General features: G+C 38.3%; 1 protein-coding gene across 1 annotated transcript in view; it reads right to left on the reverse strand.

The window, feature by feature from the left end:
* The window catches only part of ablim3 (actin binding LIM protein family, member 3), a 344,253-nt gene that overhangs the window by 59,207 nt on the left and 257,350 nt on the right, over positions 1–27,696 (reverse strand). The window contains exons 8-13 of the mRNA XM_060837095.1: positions 22,110–22,168; positions 18,428–18,502; positions 14,556–14,711; positions 13,333–13,362; positions 9,314–9,443; positions 742–831 (exon numbers count right to left, since the gene is read on the reverse strand). Coding sequence (XP_060693078.1) covers positions 742–831; positions 9,314–9,443; positions 13,333–13,362; positions 14,556–14,711; positions 18,428–18,502; positions 22,110–22,168 — 540 coding nt within the window. The remainder of the gene's footprint in view (positions 1–741; positions 832–9,313; positions 9,444–13,332; positions 13,363–14,555; positions 14,712–18,427; positions 18,503–22,109; positions 22,169–27,696) is intronic.

Consider the following 27,696-nt stretch of genomic DNA (forward strand, 5'->3'; position numbering starts at 1 on the left):
ACCACATTAAAGTGCCAATGAAATGTACCATCATGTTGCCCAATGAAATATTTTATTGTAATGCATATAATGTAGAGAAATTCAACACATGTTGGATATCCAATATCTTTCAAGACACCATGAAAGGTACTCAGGGCAGCCATGGAGACAAACTCTTACTCTTTGAAAAAGTAAAGAGACAGCCTCATCTTGAATCTCAAGCTTTTTCAATTCGTCGATTACATGAAAATAGGTGCATTAACTCTCTCCAAATGACACCATGGTTCTCCAAGGGTTAAGTAATTGATAACCAAGAGAACCTTTCCCAGAACTCAAGTTCTTTGCAGAAAAAAAATGCATATTAATAACATTTCTTTGTTAATTAAGATCTCTTTGCGAAAGACAAAAAACATTAGGAGTGGAGTATGCTGTTCAAAAGTCTTCCATAAGTCTTAACATGAATTTTACTCAGCTTGGTTAAAGAATACAATTTACTCGTAGGACTCACTTCTTCACACTTATTCTCTACTTACTGGCCAATGTTTAATAGATTTAAAAAGTCACACCCCAATTTCAAAGAGCTTAAGATATTTTGTCACTGTGCCCGAATAAATGACATTTGCCACTGCTCCACCTGTGATTTTGTATTTTTATGCCATGTGAGAACCTACATTTGAACATATTAGTTTAATGTAAACTGGAAATGCCATTTATTTGCATTATCAGCATTCAAGCCATGCCAGTGAGTGCATAAGCTCCTACCTGGTATATGGAAATGTGTAGGTGTCTGAGCAGGGCTTGGCTTGATGTCTAGCTGGGTATAATAAGGTGAACTCCGGCCACTTTCAGTGCCTCCAAAGAATTGCAAAGAAGGCAGCAAAAAACAAATAAATCAAAGGCAAAAGCTCTGAAGCAAATAAGAATGAGTAATCTGTTCAGAGTACCATGTCCTTTCAGCAAGGAACTTACACGGTCAAGGAAGTCACCAATGGCTTTTGTGAGTCCAGCCAGTTCTGGTTAAGCTGTCACAGCTGTTACATTTCCATAAGAGGGTTGACAATTACTATTGTAATTCAGAATCCACCACTTTATTTTAATTGTAAACAATAATTTGTTTTCAAAATGATCACAGGATTTCAAAATTTGTTGGATAACACAAGAGCCTCTAAGACTCACTCATACTCCCCATTTCATTACACTCACCACCTCACCTATACCCTCCCAATCACATTTTTGTGTCAAAGATGCTATTTAGTGACTTCCTTGCCAAAACACATGGTAAATGAAGCTCCTGGCCAGATTGTTTGCATCTTACTAGGTGAAGCATCAAAGCTGAAAATGAGGATTTTCACTTATACATATTCTTATTCCCATAAGATGGCTTCGGAAAGAATGCTTTTTCCAATTGTCTTTTATACCTTGTCACATCAAATTCAATTTTAGGTCAAGCAGAAACTATAACGATCTAATCCTCATTGCAACATTTGACACTATTTTTGACAGTTGACCTCAAGCCTCCCAAGACACTTAAAAGCAGCTTTTCTTTCAGTCAAGAAATCTAGCATTTTCATAGCATATAGATTTTATTATATTTGAACTGTCATGTAATAATGTATTTATAACTATGCATAGATTTTACAAAATGGAGCAACTCTAACTTCAAAGATGATAATAAATGCCAAAAGCAATGTAAATAATTGTAAACTAGGTTACAAAATTAAGAATGATACTTTTTTAGCATAATACTACTTGGAGGCAAACCTTCAAATTAATGATTCAATGTTTTCCCAAAGTTTTCTTTTAAAATAAATTTCAGTGTTTAATGGTTCAATAATATTTCACCTTTCCAAATTTCATGTCAAGCAATTTAGCTTCTTTAAAGAAAAACTAGCCAGTACTCAATTTTGCAGCAACTATTGAAAGCTGAAGTGTATTTAAATAATTTAAATCCCTAAACTCTTCAAATAACACTTATTTATAACATTTTTTGCAGTTGCTATAGATTTCGGGCTAAAGAGTTCTTTATTCACCCTGTGTAGTATTTATAGGAGGAGAATTGGACACATTAAATAAAACATGCAGGGTTTCTGATGTCCAATGTGTTGAGTGATGGCATTGCACTAGAACACTGGAGTTTGACCATCATAGAAATGAAAAGTGATGGCTTCCAACTGGATGAGTCAGCAAAGTGAAGTCAAAATGAATATGACCAAAAGAATGCAGACCCTTTATAGAAAACTGTCTTTGGCTGATTCATTTCTATCCTCCCGAAAGTTTTCTGCACCATATCATAAAATTTGTGTGTGGAATGAACTTCCTGAAGAAGTGGTGAATGCAGGCATAGTTACAACATTTAAATGATACTTAGACAAGTACATGAATAGGTTTGGAGGGGTCAATTGCAGGAAGATGGGATTAGATTACTTTGGGATTATGTTTGGCATGGACTGGTTGGAGCGAAAGGTCTGTTTCCATGCTGTATGACTGTAAAATTGTGCATTAATTTCTCACAGACAGCTCAATTGGTCCACTGGCAAGTGGCTCACCTGACACTTCCCCTGCTGCCTGTAACCTGGGTGGTGGAATGGGAATGGGTTTCTGGTAGTGATAGCATAGTACCCTGTTGAGTGGGTCTATTCATCTGTTTTCCTTCTTGAGAGTGATCCCTATGATCTAACCCAAGATATCTACAGTAGCTTCATGTGACCCAGACAAAGTAACTTGTTTCTGTAGGGAGTCTTCATAAATACTGAAATGCTTCAGGTCAGATAAGAAGATTTTGTAAAATAATTCCATTACTTACTTGGCACACACATTCAGAACAACAGTAAGAACTTGAACATAGTAAAATACCATTCCAAAATATAGGGGATATGAGACTTTAAAAAGGTATATTCTTCTCTGATAAACATATAGGAGAACCACACAGGTGTGAAGATAAAAATAAATTAAATATGCACTGTCTTTATTCACACCCCCACTAGTAGGCTCAATAAATGTAATTGAATACGCAAGACTAAGTGGATAACTAATCTTGTAAATTACATTGGTGTTGCATGAACATGTATGACCAAGTATTATTTTCAATGAAATCAGCAGTGGGTACTTGAATAAATAGCTCTGTAAAAGACTTCAAATGTATAGGTATAAGCATGGCCAAAACTGTATGCCAGTGAGAAGCAAATGTTAATTTAAAAACAGATGGCTAATTTTGTAACTTAAGTTAAAAAATGAAGACAGCACTCATTATTGTGATGATGCACTCCACTGTTACCAGTTCAGTTCCTGAGAGATTGAAGTGTAGTTGGATAAAAGAAATGATACCCCTTGTAAATAGTCTATGGGAAATAGCACAGCCTGAAGAGAAGATAAATGTTCACAAGCTGGAAAACGCAAAACATAAAAGAAATGTTAAGATGTTTTGATGAATACTATAGCAAGAAGTTCCTTTAGAATGCATTAAGATGCAAATATGTTGGATAAGCCGAGGTCAGTGTAAACGCTAAAGTACTTTCACATCAATCTGGATTGCTATAAATTATTGATTAAATATGAATTCAGGAAGGAGAATGAAATATAAACAGTTTTCTGCAGGATTCCAGTTTTATGTTGCTCTTTGCTCTCACAAGCACAAAGAGAAAAACGCAGCACTCAATTCTATCTTCCAATATGCTGAAAATTGCTGTTGTTCAAGTTATGACAGCTCTTGAGAGGTACTAAGTGTTGTTTTTTCAGTTTATGATTGGCTATGTCAAAAATAGCTGTGGGTAGCAATTTATGCACATGATGAGTATCAGAAGGTAAACTATACATAACTGTTCACCTCCAGTTTAATCACTTGAGGTTAAATTCTGCATTCATACAAATTACCCAACAGTGATGCAGCAGAACTTCAAGTTATCTCAATACCTAAATAGAAGTGAAAAACCGTTCTTCACTGATTACTAAGTCATGGCATGTTTTTACTTTAAAAGCTGAATGTATTTTCACTCGGAAACAAGGTAGAAAATGTACCCACATTTAAGCAAGCATACTTATTAAAAATAAAACAAACTGCTTGGACATATTATGACACACTTTCAGAGTTCATGGATTTGAACTCAGGGCTTTTGGTCCAGAGGTAGGGATGCTACCCCTGCACCACAAGGCCCTATTTAAGTATGTATAAACTGTAATTAAAATATTATAACAAAGGAATGGGGGAATTGTAATGGGGATTAGGGAATTATTACACTGAAATAATCATTGCCTTTGTGAGTAGTTTAGAATTTTCAAATAAAATCTTGGAATCTAGAATCACAAATCGCTAAAAATACTCATGGTTAATAAGGCCAAACAAAAATTAGATCTGAGCCACAAATCTAGAAGGTCAGAATTAAAAGGAGAGGAGAGATGTTATGCTAAATCACAGTTACATTATATTCTGAATTTTGCGTATGAATCTGTATGTAAAAAGTGAGGCATTGAAGGTAGTGTAAAAAATATGTTCACAAATATGTTGCAAAACTTGAGCAGTCTGAAGTTCTGTTCCTAGAAAAATAGAGGTCTTCATGATAATTAAAGTGTTTAATCAGGTAGACAGTGAGAGAATGTTTCTATTTGTCAGAAAGTCCAAAACTACATGTAATAAATGTAAGATTGTCATTAGTTTAGCTCACCACCATCTTCTCAAGGGCAACTAGGGATGGACAGTAAATGCTGGCCAGCCAGTGATACCAACGTTCGAGTGAATAAAAAAAGTAAATCCAGTAGCAAATCCAAGCAAAAAAACTCTCCTTATGAAGAATGGTAAGAATGTGAAACATGACTAGAAGGAGTAGTTGACACAAACGACATTAATGCAGTTCAAAGCAGCTAGATAGGCCCTTAGAGAAAGGTAATAGCTGAAATCTCATAAGTAAATGTATATGAAAACGTATGGGAGAAGACAGATGTAAAGTATCAATACTGGTGTGGATTTGTTAATGTAACATCTACTCGCAGTTGTATTTGTTTAGAGGTACAATTTTTAATCTAATTTATGAAAGAGAATGTGATACTAGAGAGACAATGCCTGTCTTAGCAGGTGAAATGGGAATTCAACCTATGTTGTTGACATACGTCTGTATCACAAACCCGCCGTTCAGCCAACTAGATACTGAGGATGAATCAATGACTTACTAATTAATAGAAAATGCAGTGTTGGAATGAATGAATCATTTCTAGATTGACAAACCAATAATTCTGGAGAGCTAAAAAATTAGTATTGAGACATCAGGTAATTACAATCTACACATACAATTCAAAATCTATAGCAAATTTTCTGACAACATAACGAAAAATAGGAAACAAAGTTGTGAGGAAGACAAACAATATTACAACATCTGAGATGACTGATTCTCAAATGCTGGATGGAGATCTGGCAAGGGATCAGTGTTACCTCTTCTTGATATTAACATCCAAAAATAAGCCAACAAGGCAGTGGGCCTTCTTTTGCAGTCATGAATCCAAAGATGGAAGCCTCACCTACTAAGAGCTGCTGGCCAATCCCAGCATCTCTTAGGCTCTGCTGTACTTCTGGAGAGGCAGTGGTTGATGTCAGAATGACAAAAAGCAGAGTCCCAGAATCACAAAGCAATCCAGGCCATGGATGCCTGATAGTTGTGCTGGGGTGTGTGCCTTGGTGTTAGGGATAGAGAGGTTTGTAGAAGCACATTGCATGAAGAGAGGCAAAAAGCATCAAGGCAGAACAGACAATAGGGTTCCTCTCAATGCATTATTCCTATTTCCAATATCCAATGCTTCGGTCAGGAACTCAGCATTTGATCAAGGGACTTCCCTCCTCCATACAGAGATGACCATTTCCCTACTTTGTTTTAGCCATTTTACTTGCTGCATGGTGACAGGCTTGCCTGCACCTGGTTAATCCTGGTGGCAAGAAGAGGCCTCTGGGTGATCATTACCTGGCCATCTGAGAGCCCCAACTGGCAGTTGGGCAAGAAGGTCAACCATGGGTTTAACTCTGCAGGAGGCAAGAAGACAATGGGGTTCAGTTACACTATCACCCCACCTTCTCACAACTAAACTTACATGAGGGGGAACAAAGATTTCTTTCCAAAGAATTTGGAAAGGGATACAGGTAAGTTATAGGAATGAGTAAAAAAGTTTGCCAATTGATTTAAATGTCAAGTTTTCCAACTTGGTGAGAAGAATAAAAAAAATACTTAAATTGAGAGAGACTGAAAAATGCTGTGGCATCTGAATGTTCATGTACATGAATGAGAAAATGTCAGCATGCAGATACTGTAAATGGGATGCAGGTCTTTTTTGTTGAAGTAATAAAAGATGTAGTAAAAAATGTACGCAAGTCCTGTTATAAATATATAGAACATTGGTAAGAGCACACTCACCACACTGCATTGAGCTTTGTCTTCCTTATATGAATATACATACAAACAAATAAAGCCATTTAGTTTCTTGAGCTTTGCCTTTTAATACATTTAGGGCTGATCTGATTGGAATCTCAAATCCATATTCCTGTTATCCCCGATAACCTTTTACAACCTTGTTTACCAAGAATCATTCCAACTCTGCCTTAAAAATATTCAAAGATTCTGCTTCTATTGCCTTTTCAGGAGATTTCCAAAGACGCACAACACTGAGAAAAAAATTGCTTTGTCCCTGCTTAAAGTGGGCAATGGTGTATTTCTAAACAATTTAAAGTTCTAGACTCCCCTGAGATGAAACATTCTCTACACACCTAACCTATCAAGACTGAAATATACAAAATCTTGAACAATCAAGTCAACTCCTATTTTTCTAAACTCTATCAGATAGAAGTCAACTACTGACAAACCTTTCTTCTTAAAATAACTTGGTCTGATAAAAATTGCCTGAACTGCTTTCAATGTATTTACGTTCTTCCTCAAGTAAGTTGTCTAATACCGCACACAGTACTTTATTGCCCTGTACTGCTGAAACATATCCTCCCTATTTTTATATTCAAATCCCCTTGCAATAAATAATAATATTCTACTAGCTTTCCTAATTACTTGCTATGCCTGCAAACTAACATACATGAGGACAATCAAATCCCTCTGTCACAGTTCTGCAATCTTTCACCACTTAGATATTATACTTTGATCTTATTATTCCTGCCAAAATTATATTGCATTCCATTGCCGGATCTTTGCCCACTCACCTAACCTATGTACATCTTATGTAGTTAAGCCCAACTTTTCTTTCAGTATACATTGTTAAAACCCGGTTTAAAGTTGAAATTGTTGGAAGTTAAACTGTAGATTTCTGTTAACTGCTAACTGGAAACAAATTGAGATTTGGCCAATTTATTTAAGAAGGGTTATATTTGTGTTGGAGACAATTCAGAAAAGGTTCACTTGGTTGATTCCTGGGATGAAGAGATTAGCTTAAGAGGAAATCTTGAGATGTCTTGACATATGTGGGTGGCACGGTGGCACAGTGGGTGGCACTGCTGCCTCACAGCGCCTGAGACCCGGGTTCAATTCCCGACTCAGGCGACTGACTGTGTGGAGTTTGCACGTTCTCCCCGTGTCTGCATGGGTTTCCTCCGGGTGCTCCGGCTTCCTCCCACAGTTCAAAGATGTGCGAGTCAGGTGAATTGGCCATGCTAGATTGCCCATAGTGTTAGGTAAGGGGTAAATGTAGGGGTATGGGTGGGTTGCGCTTCGGCGGGTCGGTGTGGACTTGTTGGGCCGAAGGGCCTGTTTCCACTGTAAGTAATCTAATCTAAAAAAAAAATTCATTAAAGTTTATAAGAATGAATAGAGATCTTCTTGAAACATAAGATTCTGAGGGGGGTTCATTGTGAATGATGAGGAAATCTTGGCACTTCAACATAATGGGTCTCTTATTTAAGATGGAGATGAGAAGGAGTTTCTTTTCTAGATGGTTGTTAAATAATCCTTGGAATTTACTACACAAGAGAGCAGTGCTGGACCACTAGACACATTCAAAGCTGAGCCAGACAGATTTTTGATCTAAAAGGTAGTCAAAGGTTAGAGAGACGAGCAAAGAAGTGGAGTTAAAGTCAGAATCAAATCAGCCATGATGTTATTAAGTGGTAGAGCAGGCTTGAAGAACCAAATGCCTACTCTTTTTCCTTGTGTTCTTATGATCCTGTTCTCAACTAATATCAACCCATTGACATTTAAGCTCGTGTTGACTCGGAAGTTATCTGAAGCAGAATTTCTGTTTGATATTCCACTACTGTAAGTATTTGGAGACCAAGTGTAGTTCCTGTAATGCTGAGATGTGTTTTCACTGCACAGATTTGAGACTGACGCCAAGACCTTTCTGGTATGTATGTAGTAGGTATTTTCTACATAAACTTGGTGGCCATTTTGGTCATCACAGTGTCGATTTCCATTGAGAATTTATTTAGTTGGTGATTTGCTGTCTTGGAAAAATAAATAGATTCTGCAAAAGCTCTTTGGTAATTTATTAAAATATTTAAGTGTCCAACTCAATTAATATCTGATTTCTCTATGTTAAAATGTGACTTATTGTCATAGAAGGTGACATTTAATCCCAACTGTTACTTTCATACAAATTCTAAATGAATATCTGAGTTTAACAAGTTTGAACTAGCAAAAACACTTATGACAGTGTCCAAATGACTTCACTTGCTGAACAAGCACATTTTGAAGACAAACATAGTCAGCATTGATATGCCTAACTGGGTACTGTTTTATTTCTTGCTTGTAAGCAAGAAAAGGTAAAACCAAATGGTTTTATGAAATGAAATGCAAATGTGTTCGTTGCTCTTTCTTTGAATATTTTTCAGTGCAGTCACTTTCTTTCATTTGTGACTAGTTTGAAAAAGATACAATTCAATTTTTAATGGGGCAAATTTTGTATTGGTTGAGCTATTCATCTTGGAGTGCTTTTTTAAAGCATAGTGCAATGTCACACTTTGAATGCAAATGACTTATTCATTTAGCTGAATATAAATTTGGGTAATGGAAATACTAATTGCCTGTCTGCATACACAACAATCAAAACATTCACTCTGAAACAACTCTTTCTATTCTACAAACTTTTTTCTGGTTGAAGGCTGAAATTACATGTTTCTCATTTTATGTCTTATAAGATGCTGCAACATTATTACGACATAACGTTTATATCTGGAAACACCCCAGTTGCTTATTGTTCAATTTAAGTGATATTGCACTTTTTAGATCAATCAAGTGGCAGTTAATACAAAACAGTTTATTTTTGTTGAGTTTTACTTTTAAAAAATTGAATGTTACTACTGATTGTTACCTAGTGAATAACCTCTTGAGTGTAAGTATTCTGCTGCAAGAAAATGCATTACCTGGTCTGTGGTAATGTTGGGGTGATCGAGGCATTGTGGGAGACATCCCCTGTCGACTGTACGCAGGAGAGTCAATGTATCCAGGACTGGAAGATCTTCTCTGTCTTAAATCAATCCCATCATATAAATCCTACCATAAGATAGCAAGAACATGTTTAGCATGATTTAGAGTTTCGGTACCAAGTTAGCAGTTAAGCACTCATTTCTACTAACAATAAGCACAATAACTAAGGAAATGGATGTTGGATTGTCTAAATAATGTTAGAATATGATTCTCAGAAATGTAGTTGACCCATTAAAATGTAGCATTTAAGCAAGTCACACTGAGCACATTATGTGAATTGATTTTGGTGGCATGATTACTGTTTGATCTGTAAAATCTATCAAGGTTTATAAGGATAAAAATACAATGATCTATACATTAGCAACATTTTAATTGTAGATCAGAATACTGCTCATAACCTATGTTTAACTGTAGCGGTGTCTGAACTGAATAGATTGATGTATAACACACTGGAACATTCTTTATAACTTTACCAAACTGATTTATAAGACATGTTCAGATTTTAAACAGGACAGAAATATAATGCAATCATTTAGAAGTCTCACATCCTACTCTGATGTAGAAAGTAACATTGTTTGCACAAAAATGTCTTGCAGCATTGCCTTATTGTAGCAGATTTAATATTGCAACTTTATTGTCACAATAAAAGTTTGCTATTTTCAGCAGATATGTCAACATAATTTCTGTGGATGTCATGCTCTACAATTTAAAGGTTTGTTTGTATCTTAATATTATATTTGAACCTTGTAATTTACACAGTAGTACAGTCCCTATGGAACTGAAACTGTCTGTAGTTTTAATTAGATTCAGTGCTTAGATGAGAGTGTCCATCTGAGACTCATGAATTTATTGTTAGCAGCCTAAAGGTGTTACTAAGCAAAGGTGAAACATTTTCACAGGAAAAAGGAGAAAACTGAAAGCACCTTTAACTTTCCTACACCTTTCAACATTTAACATTAGCAGTGACACTGGTCATGATGACCTATTCATTCACTCAGCCAAGAAATTCGCACTGCAGTAAAGGAACAAAATGGTGGACAATTTGCTTTAGAGAGGAAACAAATACATGAACTCAGACTACATAATATTGCCACAATAGGAGGCATATGCATTGTACTGAATGTACTGTGGTAAAAGATTATCTACCTTGGCTTTTCACAAATATTTATTAGATTAGATCAGAGATCTGACAGATTGGTAAAGAGAAAATATCCCAGTTGTTATGTGGCATACCTAGAATTCATACATAATTTGAAAAAATAAACACTTATTTCAGGTACAGATTATACAATATTGATTGTATTGCTACTCTGGATTTTTGCAAATTAAAAGGCAAACCTAAATAGGTATAGAAAATAATTATTGTAAACTTGTTCTGATTATAAGAGGAATAAAAGGATGATTAGGGTAAGAATCGGGCCAGTCAAAGACAGAAGTGGGAAGTTGAGTGTGGACCCTGTAGAGATCGGAGAGGTACTAAATGAACATTTCTCATCGGTGTTCACTCAGGAAAAGGACTATATTGTAGAGGAGAAGAATGATGTATGAGATATTAGACTAGAAAGGTTTGAGGTTAGTTACGCACAGATGTTATCAATTCTTGAAGGAGTGAAAGTAGACAAGTCCCCTGGGCCGGATGAGATTTATCCGAGGATTCTTTGGGAAGTTATGGAGGAGATAGCAGAGCCTATGGCTTTGATATTTGAGTCATCATTATCTATGGGTTTAGTACATGAGGACTGGAGGATTGTGCCCGTGTTCAAGAAGGGCAGCAGAGATGACCCAGGTAATTCAGTAAAGCCTTTGATAAGTTTCCACATGGTAGGCTGATGGAGAAAATGCAGAGGCATGGAATTGAGGGTGGATTAGAAACTGGCTTTCTGGAAGAAGGCAGCGAGTGGTGGTTGATGGAAAATATTCAGCCTGGAGTCCAGTTACTAGTGGTGTTCCACAAGGATCTGTTTTTGGACCTCCGCTGTTTGCCATTTTTTATAAGTGACAAAGGCGCAGGCTTAGGTGGATGGATTAGTAAATTTGCAGATGACACGAAAGTCGGTGGAGTAGTGGATAGTTTGGAAGAATGTTACGGGTTGCAGGGGAATTTGGATAAACTGCAGAATTGGGCCCAGAGGTGGCAAATGGAGTTCAATGTAGCTAAATGTGAGGTGATGCACTTTAGGAAGAATAACAGGAAGGCAGAGTACTTGGTCAATGGAAAGATTCTTGGTAGTGTGGATGTGCATAGGGATCTTGGAGTCCATGTGCATAGATCCCTGAAAGTTGCCACCCAGGTGGATAGTGCTGTTAAGAAGGCATATGGTGTGTTGGGTTTCATTGGTAGAGGGATTGAGTTCTGGAACCGCAATATCATGCTACAACTATGCAGAACACTGGTGTGGCCACACTTGGAATATTGTGTACAGTTCTGGTCACCCCATTACAGAAAGGATGTGGATGCATTGGAAAAGTTGCAGAGGAGATTTACGAGGAAGTTGCCTGGTCTGGAGGGAAGGTCTTCTGAGGAAAGGCTGAGAGACTTGGGATTTTTCTCATTGGAAAGGTGGTGGCTAAGGAGGGATTTGATAGAGACACACAAGATGATCAGAGGATTAGATAGGGTAGATAGAGAAAGACCTTTTCCTAGGATGATGATGTCAGCTTGTATGAGAGAGCATAACTACAAATTGAGGGGTGATAGATTTAAAACTTATGTCGGGGTAAGTTCTTTACGCAGAGAGTGGTAAGGGCATCAACTCAACCACATTAGGGAGATTTAAACAATCCTTAGATAAGCTCATGGATGATTTTGAGACAGTGGAGGGGAACGAGCTGAAAAGAGTCCACAGATTGGCGCAACACTGAGGGCCAAAAGGTCTGTTCTGTTCTGTATTGTTCTATGTTCTCTGTTCATAATTATGTAAAAATATCAATTAAAATATATTAATAATTTGGAGGGAAAGGGTAGTGTGCTGGAGGACAGGGGTGAATAAATATTTGTAGGATTCATTAATTCATTTTGTTGAAACTATCACAATTTATAACAAAAACCTCAATTCCTCAGCAATATCTCTCTAAAGGTGATGTCCCTAGGCTACAACCCACTGCAGGCATCCACTGCACTAGTTGTTTTGCTGTATAAAGTTTTTGTGATTCCAGACTAAAAGCTCATCATCGTTGGCAAAATAACTTAAAAGCTGCCAGGTATTGGGAAGATTTCTGAATTACTGAGCTAATTCTCTACCAGAAATACTTAACCCGAAGCACACTGCACTTTGTGAACAAAAGCGTAATTGCCAATTTATCCAATTCAGTTATTTAGTGAACCTTGTTTGAATCCAAAACAATTTAAGAGTGCTTCTATTCAGAAAAATGTTGCCTTTAGTTGCTTCTGCTTTAAAAATAGTGTTGTTTAATTCAGCTTTGATAATATGTGTTCTTTATGTATTAAATATAATTAGTGTTTTTTTGGAAATGAAGAGATCTGATACAAGTTGGTGCAGCTTTTGTTCTAATTGAGCATTAATGAAAGCTCCCTTGATGGAAAGCCTTTGACTTATGCAGACATTACACCCATGTACGAAGGGCAAGGTAAGAGTTCCAACATCTGCTGCACTGGGTAAGCAGAATCCTAATTGAACCAAACCCATTACTTCCAATCAGATTTAAGCCTCAAAGTACATTCTGAACACATGCAAGTTTTAACATCTTAGATTTATAATTAAGTGCTTTGAGGTAGATTGCAAAAAAGATCAAATAATGATTCAAATTGAAGTACAGAAAACAATTCTGCTGAATAGCAAAACATTTGTATGTTAATATTTTGATAGAATGCAGATTTTCGGGGACTGTTTAAGGGAAAGGAGTAAAGTTTGGTCTGAGCAAGGACTACTACCACACACAAGTATCAATAATTTTATAACTGTAATACTCCAATAAACAAAACGATCAGAATTACCTGTGAGTATGGTGACAGCATCCCGAGTGACTATAACAAGTGAATAACAAGTGATGACATTTAGTACAAACATGTTAAAAATGTTTCACACATTATTGTAGTCAAGGACAAACTGTGCAGTATAACAAATTGTAAAATGAATGGTTAGAGGTTTCCCTCCATTGCAACAGTCAACAGAAAAAAATTCGGTGCATTTTTTTTCCACAATTTATTAATGAATCATGCATTCACACATTAACATTCAAAGTAATTAAACGTGCCAAATTTCATATACAGATACTATTTTTAACTTGCTGTAAATTAATAGATTGTTCAAGTAACAAAAGCCATTTGTCAGCTTCTTGAAAGTATAGGTAGAATTTAGTCTGTGGGAGTGGGTTACAAGGTCGGTGAGGTGCATAGAATTATCTCATTGGTAGGTCAGATTAGACAATACTTTGTCTATAGGCCAAATGAGGACAGCACCACTCAACAGTCTTTTCCTACTGCTCTGGACTTTTGACCTCTGGTGGGCACATTTTCTGCATTTTTAGAAAACTGTCCAATAACAACAGCCAGCCCTTTTCTGGGTTAAAGGGAGGCCCTCTTGATCTAGTACTCTGTGGCTCATGGAGGGTAGCATGGTGGTAAAGGCCACCCTATAGGAGCAGTCCCTCCTACTCTCACCATTGACAACCACTGAAATGATCATTTTATTCCCCACAAAAAAAGTGTCAACTTGTACATCTTCTAAAACCCCTATTTCTGAGGCACTTTAATGTTATGCAAGTCATTAAGTGCAATTAATAGATAAACATCATGGAAACAGTTTAGTGAAGAGCTGTTAAGTGACATTTATATGCCTTGCACATTCTATCAAACGAGATCAAAATTAGAAATATAACTTCAAATTAAAATGTATGCATAGAATATCATTTAATTCTGATCAGTTTTTAAAAAATTGCTGCTGACATGCAAATTGACAAATCTTTTTCTTTCAGATTCCAAGATGTTGCACATAAAAACATTTTTTAAACACAGGTTCTAAAGAATACAATGTGTTGGCAGAATGAGAGAAATTAGTCTTACTACTGTCACTTCCCACTGTTAGCATTTCAAAACAAACATTACGGAACACCATGGAAACAAATCATCTACCCAATGTTGTTTCATGTTTGTATGAAATAAATGTTGGGTGGAATAAACAATCCATGGAATAAAACTCATGCTCAGTTACACAGTACCTCCCCAAAACTATGTCTTTCAAGTCTGTCTTCTGACGCAGATCTGAAATATGGCTCGTAGGAAACCAGATCAGGACGCTGAATATCATAGATAGTTTTAACTTTGGGAAGAGCAGCCAGATCCCTATAGTCAAGTATTTCATTATCCACTTTTGCCTGAGATACAGATAGTTGGAAGAGGAGAATAGAGGAAATCAGAAGAAAATGTTAGACACAGAGAAATTCATGATAGAAGAAAACAGTTGTCATTAGCTTCTGATTTTAAAGACAATAGTTCCTTAAACAGTAATGTTCAGACATAGTTAAGCATATGCATAAATAGCTTAGTTTCTGTGATTACAGGATAGGAAGTTCAGAGAAATGTTGTAGTGAAAGTGTGCTGTAGGACAGTACTGTTTTAAATTGAAGAAATCAATGTACCAAGTAATAATTCCTTTTAAAGAACAGACATTTTAAACTAATGGTATCTTTTCCATTCGGAGGGAAATTCATTCAACAAGTGAGTTCAATAGCAAATAAATTTCAGAAAATGACTCAAAACAGCATTAAATCCCACATCATGAAAATTAAATTTGACTTTTTCAGCCTCTATGTATAATGGCGCTCTTCACACACATTATTCTTTACAAAGTTAAAAATCACACAACACCAGGTCATAGACCAACAGGTTTATTTGGAAGCACTAGTTTTCATTTAAAGCTGTTGGACTATAATCTGGTGTTGTGATTTTTAACTTTGCACACCTCAGTCCAACACCCACACCTCCAAATTATAAAGAACAGAGTTTTCATTTCAATCTGTCTACAGCTCCTTTCAATGGTGACATTAAAAGAGGAGACCTACAACTTCTGATTTCAGCTTAGTAAGGAAGCATATAGCTGCAGGCCACAATCTCAGTTTTGAGGGCTATTACTCACCCTTGGAGTACAGCAGTGGATAAAATAATTTTGGAAACTATTCAATGAGTGCAAAGTGTGCTGGTGACATCACTTATAGATGATTTTGAATGAAGCAGGCTCAGTGCTTAGGAGACAGTGAGGTCTGCAGATGCAGCAGATCAGAGTTGACAGTGTGTTGCTGGAAAAGTACAACAGGTCAGGCAGCGTCTGAGGAGCAGGAAAATCAACATTTTGGGTCAGGGGTGGAGAGACAAATGGGAAGGGGGTGGGGCTGGGGAAAAGATAGCTAAGAGTGCAATAGGTGGATGGAGGTGGGGGTAAAGGTAATAGGTTGGAGAGGAGGTGGAGCAGATAGGTGGGAAGGAAGATTGACAGGTGAGACAGGTCATGAGGGTGATGCTGAACTGGAAGGTTGGAACTGGGGTAAGGTGGGGAGTGGGGAATGAGGAAACTCGTTAAGTCCTCATTGATGTCCTGGTGTTGAGGTTCCTGAGGTGAAAGATAAGGCGTTCTTCCTCCAGGCGTCTGGACGTGAGGGAGTGGCGATGGAGAAGGCCCAGGACCTGCATGTCCTCGGCAGAGTGGGAGGGAGCATTGAAATGTTCGGCCACGGGTGGTGGGGTTGATTGGTGTGGGTGTCCCTGAGATGTTCCCTAAAGTACTTTGCGAGAAGGGTACAATCTCCCCATCTGCATCGGGAGCAATGGATACAATAAATGACATGTGGAATACAGGCTCAGTGCGTACTCCACTTGGCATTGGCAAATGTCTGAATGGATCCTAAAAAGGCCTCCAAAAATACCTATGCATCATTTTGGTTAGTTTTTACCAACTTTTGCAAAATCATCCATGGTTACAAGTGTTTCAAGCATCTTTTGGATGCGAGATATGGCCAAGTAAAATTGATGGTATTTCCTTTGAAATAAAAGCAGGATGAAATGAGCCCCAATGTATTTTCTCCTTGGCTTTGAAATGGTAAATGTGCTTGTATATTAACAGCAAGTTAATAGTCAAATTAACATCCTTAAATGAGGGTGAATTAATATCCCAATGATATCCCAAGTAATATTTGTTCTGACTCCTCAGGACTCATTTCTTAATACCTATGGTAATGATTCAGCTATAACAAAAAGTTTCAAAGCACCAGTGGATAGGTAAGGTCACCTTGTTGATAAGTGTCACTGGCACATACTGATGTCCACAATGCTATTTACAATCGGACTGGATGTGAAAATTATGCAATATAGTATCAGTTTATAATCCAGTGGTCTTGTTGTGACTTTCCAACTGCTTCATCAATTCCTGAGTGAAATCCACTTTAAAACATTTTGCCTTGGGGGTATTTTTTCAGGACACATCTTACGAGTATAATTTTGCCTGTAGCCTGTTCTACAACTGTCACATTCTATGAATAAATCTCACAGGCTTTCACAAGTATTCAGGTCTGTTTCATCTAGAATGTGCAGGATTAGGAGAGCAGAGGTCATTCCCGGAATAGGGTGGGCAGCTAATGACCTCTTCAAGTAGTTTGGAAGCAATTTATGGATTCATACCTGCAATATTTCCTAGCAACCCAATTTTGGAAGTTAGACATTGAGTTTATTTTTAAAATTTTATTCTGCCACAGGCACGTTTGTGACAGCTTGAATTGATTATCTTTCTAAAGCTTCTCGATCTGCTGGAACGAGTAGGAGCTATTATTAACATGGTGAGCTTGTCCAGAGAGAGGCTAGAAAACATAGTGACAGTAATTAAAAAGGTAAGACAGAAGGAACGTTACTTCTGTTTTATTAACAGCATTAATACCAGGTGGAAGAGAAGTTCTGTTCAAAATGAATATGGTTGCAGAATCTGTGAATTTTTTAAAAAATTCAGTTTTAAATTGGGCGTAATTTGAATTTTCTAAGTAGTTAACTTGCCCAATGGTTTTTGGGTAGTGAAGGTTTCATTAATATACGCTTGGGATTGAAATTCCCTCCTGGGTCTGGAGCTCAGAGTTGGGACAGTTCTGAGAGGTGGAGTTGCAGGTAGATATGAGAGTTTTGCCAACTACCTCCAGAATGAGTTCAGAAGCTGTCTGGTAGAGAACCAGCCTGGGTGAAATGATTATGGACATACTCGTGTATTTTGTGTCAGCTATCACTGTGATGCTAGATTGCAAAATCATTAATCCTATGATGATAATTTAAGGCTTATTCTTTAAGCCTTAAAGAATAAGCCTTTATGACAGAATAAAATAGCAAAACTTCTTTTAACATGATAGGCAAGTATTTAAGATGTTTAAAATGCTTTGACACGTCAACAATTCCCTTTGACAGCTTCAATAAAAAAAACTTTGTATATTTGTGCCCATTTTAACAATCTCAAAGGGCACCTGCTTTCTCCAACAGATGTCTTATAACTATATCCAAAGGCTAATGTACCTTCCCAAAGGGCAAATCTACCATTCTAAAGAACTCCAGTAAATTTTGACTTTCTCCTACATGATCTAAAGTGTGCAAGTTGTATTTTGTTCATTTCACTCATGAAAATCAGATTGGATTTAAGACAGCTTAGGTTTTATATGTGCTGCTTTCTCCCACAACTATGATGTGGAAAGTGTGGTTCCTTTTGCAAACGTTTCCTTATCCTCCCTCTCTTACATAGGGGCAGGCCTTCCAGATTGGGTTTCTGGTGCCAGTGTTGCTTAGACATACAGTCTTTTCATCTATGCAAAAATTCAGACCTTGGTATCTGTGTTGTACATTCAGTTACATATAAACAGAGAACAGGATGCTCCATTTTCCAGGCAGGCGAGGAACTGCTATTAATGTACGACAAGAACTTCTACTCTGTTTTAGTGAGCTTGCTTGGAAACGTAAAGATCAATTCTAAGGAAGTGTATTGGTACTAAGAATATATTGGTACTTCTGTTGGATTTTGACCAGTTTTGTTCTTGGTTTGACTCCTTTCCAGACTGCTGAAGGTACTTACACAGATGACCCGGTTTGGTGATCCTGAAATGCTAGATCCAGGAGGAGAGATGGAAGTTTCAGAAGTACGCCTGTGCTGTAAAAAGAAGTGAGAATGTGATTACGATTCACCTTCATGTATATTCCTGCATCTAAAAAAAAGATTCCATACACTGCCATGGGTTAAAATCTTACAGCCTTACAATGGATTCTCAATCAACCTCTTATTTGAATAATTCTCATAGTCAACAATATATAGGAGTATGTGCCAATGCTACATAGAATTAGCTGCATGTTGTGAGAACAAATTGATCACTACAAAAGATCTAACTGTTTACACATCCCCTGCAGGTTTATCCAATGTGCTGCATACTATCATCATTCATTATCATTGTTAGAATTTTAAAATTATGTACATTTATTATATATTTTCCCAGTTGCCCATTGTTACTATTTCCCTCCCTGCAGTCTCTTGTTCTTGCTTCTGAACTGATCTTTTTTGGCTCTGTCATTCTTCTTGTACTTCATTTCCTTTTATTTTAACTAAAGCCTCTTAACTTGACAAACATTCATTTTGTAGATCTTTTTGATGTAAGCCAATTAACACATAAGCTTAGTGCAAATGAAGTGCTACTGTCCTGCAAGTGAAGATGTGTAACATGATTGAATAATCATGTCTCCCAAATGTCTGGAAGGAAAAAATTCACATTTCGCTGTAAAAATAACTTCAGCTGTAGGCACATTTTATTTTGTTGTGATTTGGAGATGCTGGTGTTGGACTGGGGTGTACAAAGTTAAAAATCACAACACCAGGTTATAGTCCAACAGGTTTAATTGGAAGCACTAGCTTTCGGAGCGACGCTCCAGGGGTCCAAAAGCTAGTGCTTCCAATTAAACCTGTTGGACTATAGCCTGGAGTTGTGTTATTTTTTAACTTTGTATTTTGTTGGTTTTTGTAAAAATTGGGGAGGGATTATTCTGGGAGGGGGTTGGTCAGTTCAGTTGTTTGCAATATACCATGATGCTAACGACACAGGTTCAACTTCCATATCAGCTGAGATTTCTATGAAGGTCCAACCCTCTCATCTTCATCCCTGACCTAAGGGTGGTGGTCTCAGGTTGAACTCACCACCAGTGATCCCTCTCTCTCTTGCTGTCTCTCTAGACAGCAGTGTTTAGTCTTCTCAGACTATGGTCCCTTCACTTATTCTGGCTCCCTGCCCTTTGTGCACTCATCAGAATTTTCAGTCCACTCCACTGAGGAACAGATATAGAATACACTAACCCAAAACATATAATGCAGGAATTCTTGCATTTGGATCTTAACCAATGCTGGATTCTGGAGATCACTTGAGCAAATTTCCCTGGGTTTTCCAATTGCTATCAAATTTTTTAAAAAGCTGACCAATTACTTGCCCTAAAACCTATCAATTGGATATCAATGTGCTCAAGTAAAAGTGAATGCCCGAGATGATTCATGATGAAATGGTAACCTCCATGTGTATCAAACACTATGAATAGGGGTTACGTAGCAAAATCAGGAATGGAACTAATGAGCAATTGTCTGCTCCTCTACAACTTATTTCTGCCCCTGAAAGGCTTCAGAGGGACATTTTGGGATTGTTGTTTTAACAATGAAGTTTGTTTCTCAAAGTGATGTTTACTTCTGTTTAACAGTAAATTTTGGGAACAAAAAACTTTGCAGGAGCAGTAACAAGATTTATTTTTCCCTGAAACCTGTTAACCTGGTGGCAAATCTAGAAAATATGTAAATGAGTGTCAACTCAAGCAGGTATAAGACCATAAGACATAGGAGTGGAAGTAAGGCCATTCAGCCCATCGAGTCCACTCCGCCATTCAATCATGGCTAATGGGCATTTCAACTCCACTTACTAGCATTCTCCCCGTAGCCCTTAATTCCTCGTGACATAAGAATCTATCAATCTGTCTTGAAGACATTTAGCGTCCTGGCCTCCACTGCACTCTGCGGCAATGAATTCCACAGACCCACCACTCTCTGGTTGAAGAAATGTCTCCGCATTTCTGTTCTGAATTGACCCCCCTCTAATTCTAAGGCTGTGTCCACGGGTCCTAGTCTCCTCGCCTAACGGAAACAATTTCCTAGCGTCCACCCTTTCCAAGCCATGTATTATCTTGTATCAAGCCCTTTTGCATCTCAATTATGTTCACATATAGGAGTGTGAATAATTCTCTCAGATGATTGATGGTTAGGCTACTCTCTTCTGAAATAACTGCTTTCTAAATCTGCCTGTCATACTTTCAGCAGTCAATTAGTAATACCATAAAGAATTTATAGGACAAGGCATACCAGGGTTGAACACAAAGCTGTAAACTGTAAATACATGTTTATAGCAAATAAACATGTTAGAGCCCAAAACTTTGCTGGTGCCTTCTTTCATCAGTGTGGTGCTGGAAAAGCACAGCTGGTCAGACAGCATGTGAGAGGCAGGAGAGTTGACATTTGAAGCATAAGCTAGTGAAAAGCTTATGCTTGAAACGTCAACTCTCCTGCTCCTTGGATGCTGACTGGCTGGCTGTGCTTTTCCAGCACTACACTTCTTGACTCTGATCTCCAACATCTGCAATCCTCACTTTCTCTTTCTTCTACCAGATTTTAGACCTAAACAGAAATTGCTGGAAAAACACTTTTTAATTACAAATGTCAGCTCTCTCCTCCTGGATGCAGGCAGCCTCTCCTTATCTTATCCCACTTTCCATAAAATGCTTAATCTGCCTACTTTCATCTCTATAGTACAACTCATCTCAATCACTGTCACAACTCATCAGCTGCTGAAACTCTTATCTATGGAGTTTGTCACTTCTTCAGGATCACTGGAACCAAAATGTTAATTCTGTTTTTTCTCCACAGATACTGCCAGGCTTGCTGAGTTTTTCCAGCAATGTGTTTTTGTTTGATTTCCACATCTGCAGTTCTTTCAGATTTTTGTTTAATTTTTAGACCAGTGTGATCTGCACATGCTCAGTAGGCAATATTAGATTATTGGTACAGTTCACTCTTTACACTACAATATTATTCCCAGGAGAATTAAAACAAGATGATCAAATTTCCTTGGGCAGGAGGTTGAAATGGAAAACAACTTTTGTTTTTTTTTTAAAAGCACAGTTGCATTCAGTTAAGTTAGGACCTTATAGCAAAGCACTTTAATTGTTGAAACTGAGTTAGCATGTTATACTCATGGGGCAGCAGTGGCTCAGTGGTTAGCACTGCTGCCTCAGTACCAGGGACCCAATTTCAATTCCCACCTCAGGCAACTGTCATGGAGTTTGCACATTCTCCACGTGTATGCATGGGTTTCTTCCCACACTCCAAAAAATGGGCAGGCCAGGTGAATTGGCCATGCTAAATTGCCCATAGGGATAAATGCTGGTGACGAGTCTGGATGGATTACTCTTCAGAGGATCGGTACAGACTTGTTGGGCCGAAGGGCCTGTTTCCACACTGTAGAGAATCTAACCTAATCTAATCAAATGATCAGTGACAGTACGGATTGAACAAGAAATGTCTGTCATGTGACCATTGAAAGAACTATTATGAGTTAATTTAAGTTAATTTTCAACACCTTTTGTGCACATATTAAACCAACCTAGGAAATACGTGCTAATATTCAGTCGAGTATTCATATTAACAGGTAGTTTTTTTTTTGAGGTTATGTTATACACACCCGAAGCTTCTTTTCCATTCTAGCAGACTGTTTACAAAGTGGATGCCACACTTCACAGCCTAAAATAGACAGAAGAAAAAAAATATATCATTTCACATATATGGGACTATTGCATTGAGAAATTCATCTTTGTCACCAGGTGTTGTCATAGCAATTCAACATTAAACAAATGTTGTGTATCTGTCAGTTGAAGAACACAGGTAAATATGAGAAACACCCTTGTTTTTTGGAGAGCAAGAGTTGTTCAGACTTGCATCAACATTTTTCCACTGAAGTATAATTTAGTGCAGTTTTAGAAACCGTTTGCAGGGCACAAGTCATGTTAAAACATATCCAGAAAATGCAAATATTTTCTACACATTCAGATTATATGATCAGTTGGAACTTGGAAAATACTTTGTTTGACAAAAACAAAACCGTATGGAAATGCATATTGAGAATTCAAGATTGGAGCCTCACCAGGAGAGTGCTCTAATAATCAAGACCAGAAGTGACAAACTCACGGCTGAAAGTTTCAGCAGCTGAGTTGTGGCAAGGCTTGGAATGAGTGGTGTTAGAGATAAAAGTAGGCAGACTTATTAATGCAGTGCCACTGGGCATTTTACAGAAAGTGTGACAAGATATGGAAAGGCTGCCTGCATCCAGGAGATGAGAGCTGACATTTGCAATTAAAAAGTTCATTTCATGTTGCAATGAGTGAGCCCCTGCCACATGGGGATGCCACTGGATCAATGGACACAGTCTCTGCTGCAAACAACAGGCACAAGGCATCATCAGCCAAACTAGGACTTATGGGCAGGGAGGGTAGCAATCATGACCCCAAGAACCTTTCCAGAAGACTGCACTCTCACACCCCTTGACTTTTAAAGTTAAAACAAAACAACTTTTTGGAGGCTCCACATCTCCTGCATTCCTCAGCACTGCTGACACTTCCAAACTGCTGGAAGTATGATTGGACTGGTAACAGCAGGAGCCCATCCACCAACTTACTTGGATGGTGGACCACAGCTGAGTAATGAGGCTGCGACCTGGAGCAAAGTTTCTGAGCAAGCCCTTTGGCCAGCAAATGCAGGCTTGTGATTAACTTTTTAGTCTAATTAGAGGGTCCAAATACCCCTCATGAAAATTCAATTAGTAGTTTAGTTTTTCTCAATAATTGAGAAAACATTTTCAAATTTACTACTGAAAAAAAAATAGTAATATGCTCAGCAGAAGAGAATGGAGACAACACTGATTGAAACTCTTATCTGCCCATGATACTGTTAAAAGAGACAGAGACAGAGACAGACAACTGAACCAAATCAGCTTTTCTCCCTCTATTCACAACAGGAAAATTAAAACCTTTAAAGACTCAAAATTGATCCCAATAGTTCCAAACTAGAATTTTGAGTAACCAATCCCACACTGCGAATAATCAATTCTTAACACTGGTTTATATCTTACACAAAAGATTTAGTAATTTATTAACAATACAGTATCCGTAGCAGAGTAAAAATTAAATGACAAAGTAATCGAATTGGTTCATGCTATAAACAAAACAAAAATATTTGTTTTCAGCTGTTTTCATCCTAAACATGGACAAACAAACTAAATGCTGCTAAGGGATAAATAAAATAACATAACATAACTGGCCAGATTACTTCAGAAGTTTTCACAATGCATTGTTCCAGAGACATAAATGATGGTTTCTCAGTTGATTTTCTGAACATGTCGATCAGGGTCATCTTTATAGTTCACTCAGATAAAGGCAGTGATACTTCTAACTTTGTTTTCTGTTCTCTGAGCTTCCAAGAGATGTTGCTAGGAGGTTAGGCAGGGAGCTTTCAAATCTTCATGCTGTCCCATCAATAGCCAGATTCCTTTTTCACAAATGGTCCAAAGCCCAATTCAACCTCTGGGCACTTTCTGACAGATGGATTATCTCCTCCAAGAAATCTTAGTTACCATTCAACTGCTTGAGCCTTTTCTAGACTTGCTGTAACCAATTTTCAGTTATTAACCTGGTTAGTAGCCATCTTCTACTATCTGTTTAAATATAATGCTCTTCCTGATTGATAAAGCATCTATAGAAGCATTTGATCAGTAACTAAGCTGCAATTAACTTCCAGGCTACACCTCATGAATAAACAAAAGGTTTTTGGCCTGTGTTTTTTTTACCCAAACTGCTACCCACAGTCCAAATGTCATCTTTAGCTCACAGTTGCCTGTTCACAGTTCCAAACCAACATTGATAAAAGATTAAAAATGGAAGTTATGAAAAAATCATAGAAGTTCTAACAATATTTATATTTTGATTACCACTAGCTTTTCTATTTTGGCATTGTATGCTTATTTATTTGGCTTTTTTCCAGCCATCTTTAGGTTCTTCAACAGTGCATAAATGTTACCGTCAGGAGCAGGTCTGGTCAAACTCCTTGATATAAGTAGTTATACAGTGAATTTATCCAGAGTGTTGAAGCTGGGCTGGCTGCCTGCCATGAGGGTCTCCTCACTTTTGAAACTAGGTCTCACTTGCAGCTGGAATCTGGCCTCATTGAGTCAATCTGTCATTTATCAAACTGCCACAATATCAGGCAGCCCTGTCACCCTCTGAGCGAGGGCAAAGTACCTTCCAAAGGCAAAGCACACTCTAAATTAGAGAGTGGGGAATCAGAGTGTCAGTGAAAGACACTGGGATCATGAAGCACTGCCATTCCTTCCATCTTTCCAAAAATCAAGCGAAGTTTGACGGTGGGATCCTTAGGTCAGACAGATATATGCACACTATATGGTTGCCTAGCACAGTCCAAAAATAGAAGTCACTTTTGGAAGAACAGCATAGCAGAAGGATTAGTTTTTTAACTCCCATCTCAGGATGGGTGATTGTGATCAGTATTTTGGTGGTGATAGAGCAGTAATCCCATTTTCCAAACATAAACACTTCATTTCTGCTTAACATGGGATCTATTCATTAACCCTGATATCATTAGAATTACTTCACACTTAGACTTTCCTTTCTTTACATTATAATAGCTACTAAATTTCCACTGGACTCTGATTTTATGGCTAATTCTATTAGTTCATGCTTAAAATTACAACACTTTCTTGGGAATATTCAGTTGTAGCGACAGTCAAAGGATTTGTGGCCTAAACATTTCATTTTCTGCTACCTCCGGGGGCAAAAATTATCCTCTTTGTCATCTTGCTTTCATTTTTCTTCAAATGAAAAAAAAGTGTTGTGGACTTGGCCTGTTATTATATCCCAATTAGTCTCACTCCTGTGGTGATAGTATAGGAGAGTGGAATAAATTGCACAGCTTTTCAGAGGCACCACAGTCATGATAGATTGAAAACTGCCTCATATGCAGTGTGAATTTACAACTCATGAAATGTCTGAAAAATACTCCAATGACTTTACATGTCATGAATAAAGTAAATTCCTGCAAATATCTTTTTTCCAAATCTATTGCTTTTCTAAGCTTCCTAAAGGTATTACACTCAAAATTATGGATCTATTATTAATTGCTTTCAATATTGATTAACCAGCCCCTAATAACAAAAGCAGAGTGTTTGGTTTTCTCTGGACCTTGTGAATGATCACACAACTGAACTTAAAGCTTTCTTCTAGCAACACAGTTGCAACATCATGGCAATGCATTACTTTACCAGTATAATTGGAGCCACTGAATGTGGTGTTAGATTCTCATTCTAAAAGGATAATGCGTAATGAGGCAGACTTTATTAGAGAGCTGAAAGTGAAGGAATCCCTAGAGGGCAGTGACCATTGTTTGTTCAAAAGCACCTGCAGTTTGAGAGAGAGAAAAGCTGGAGTCAGATGTAATGGTATGAGTTGAGTAAAGATAATGATAAAACATACAAGGGAGGAAATAGCCATAGTTGATTAGAAGGAATGATTAGCAGGGGAGTTAGTGCAATGGTAGGCATTCCTAGGGGTAATTCAGGAGGTACAATAGAAATTCATCTCAAGGAAGAAGAAACATAAGGGGAAGATGAAGCAACTGAAATAACTACATAGAGGCCAGTATCTCATTACCAAGTCACCCTTTATGTACATAGGGTCCTGACCAGCCAGCTCAAAGGCAGACCCTAACTGGAGACCTATTGAATCGGTTTTTATTTTATTAAACATTTACAAAACATTAACAGCTGTATACAAGAGACAGCAATTTTACAAGGGAGAAGAGCAGCAAAATCAGGCCCCAAACCATACCATTCAACCAGTTTACAGGGAAAGGACAAACCCCAAATCCCAGTTTAAAGCAGGACAAGGCAGCAGCAATGACATTTGTTGCTAAACACAATCCAGTTATATATAAAAAAGAGTGCATACAATCCAGACCCAGCAAGCCTTTGTCCATCCTATCTTCCAGCCACTCTAAGGCAGCCCACCCCATGCCCCTTCCAGTTCAGTCCACCCTGCCATACCTTCCAGCCACCTCTAGGACAGCCCACGCTGGTGGGCACCTGGGGTGACTGCTGTGGACAGCCTACCCACTTTCCAGCTCTCTGCCCCTACGTACCATTGGGCTTTCACCCACCCCGATGTCTGGTCCGTAGACTACCCTGACACCTTATGACCACCTCTAGGACAGCCTGTCCCCTTCCCCAGGGGAAACAGCATGCAGGGTAGCCCACAAGCCTTCTAGATCTCAGCCTGCCCTGACATCTTCTGGCTCTCAGCTGTTCTGACACCTTCAGGACAGCCTGTCTTGATGACCCCTTCTCAGGGCAACAGCACTCAGAACAGCCTACCCATCTTCTGGCTCTTAGGGTGACTGGCATCAGGGTGGCCTACCCACCCTCTAGCTTTCAGGACAGCCTACCAACCTTCAGGTTCATAGGATGGCCTATCCACCTCTGGCTCTTGGGGTGACAGCTTTCAGGAGGTCCCATGAGCCTCCCAGACCCAGGGGCACAAGATAGTGCAGGTGATAACCCCAACAAACCACATGACAGTTCATCAACTTAGTCCTTTTTGGTACATGGAGTCCATTAACAGTTTTCTTCGATCCATTCCCAGGAATGGAGTCCACTCCAGTGCAAAGGGCATTGTCAGGAATAGAGTCCACTCCAAACTGCAGGATCCATTGCTAAAAACAGAGTCCACTTCAAAGGGCAGCAAACACCCCACAGCACAGGTGTTCAGTCCCCATGGGGTCCTGGCACATCCTTAGAGCCAGGGCCACTCAGGAATACAGTACATTTTAAAAGTGCAGTTAACTCAGGGGTTTTGGTCCACTCCTGAAGGAAAGGTCTTCTCTCAAACTCCAGAATACAGCAAGTGGTCACCTCCCAGCGCACACATCCAATCTTCAGAGGCCCAGTCCCAGGGCTAGGCCTCCCCACAGGAACAGCTCCTCTGGTAAAATCTATGTCTTCCACAAAGACTCAGTCCAAACACCATAAACAGTGAAGACACATACAAAAAAACAAGCAATTGAAACTAGAGTCCAAGGGCTAGGCCCTACCACAAAATTAACATTATCCTTTTCTCAAAAAAGTAAAAAAGTGTAACACAGGCTGTAACCAGGTCAGTGAAACAACAATCCCCTAATGAGAACTGAGTGCATCAGGAGTTTAACGTCAC

The sequence above is a fragment of the Hemiscyllium ocellatum genome, chromosome 16 (genome assembly GCF_020745735.1).
Source record: "Hemiscyllium ocellatum isolate sHemOce1 chromosome 16, sHemOce1.pat.X.cur, whole genome shotgun sequence".
Taxonomy (NCBI): Eukaryota; Metazoa; Chordata; class Chondrichthyes; order Orectolobiformes; family Hemiscylliidae; genus Hemiscyllium; species Hemiscyllium ocellatum.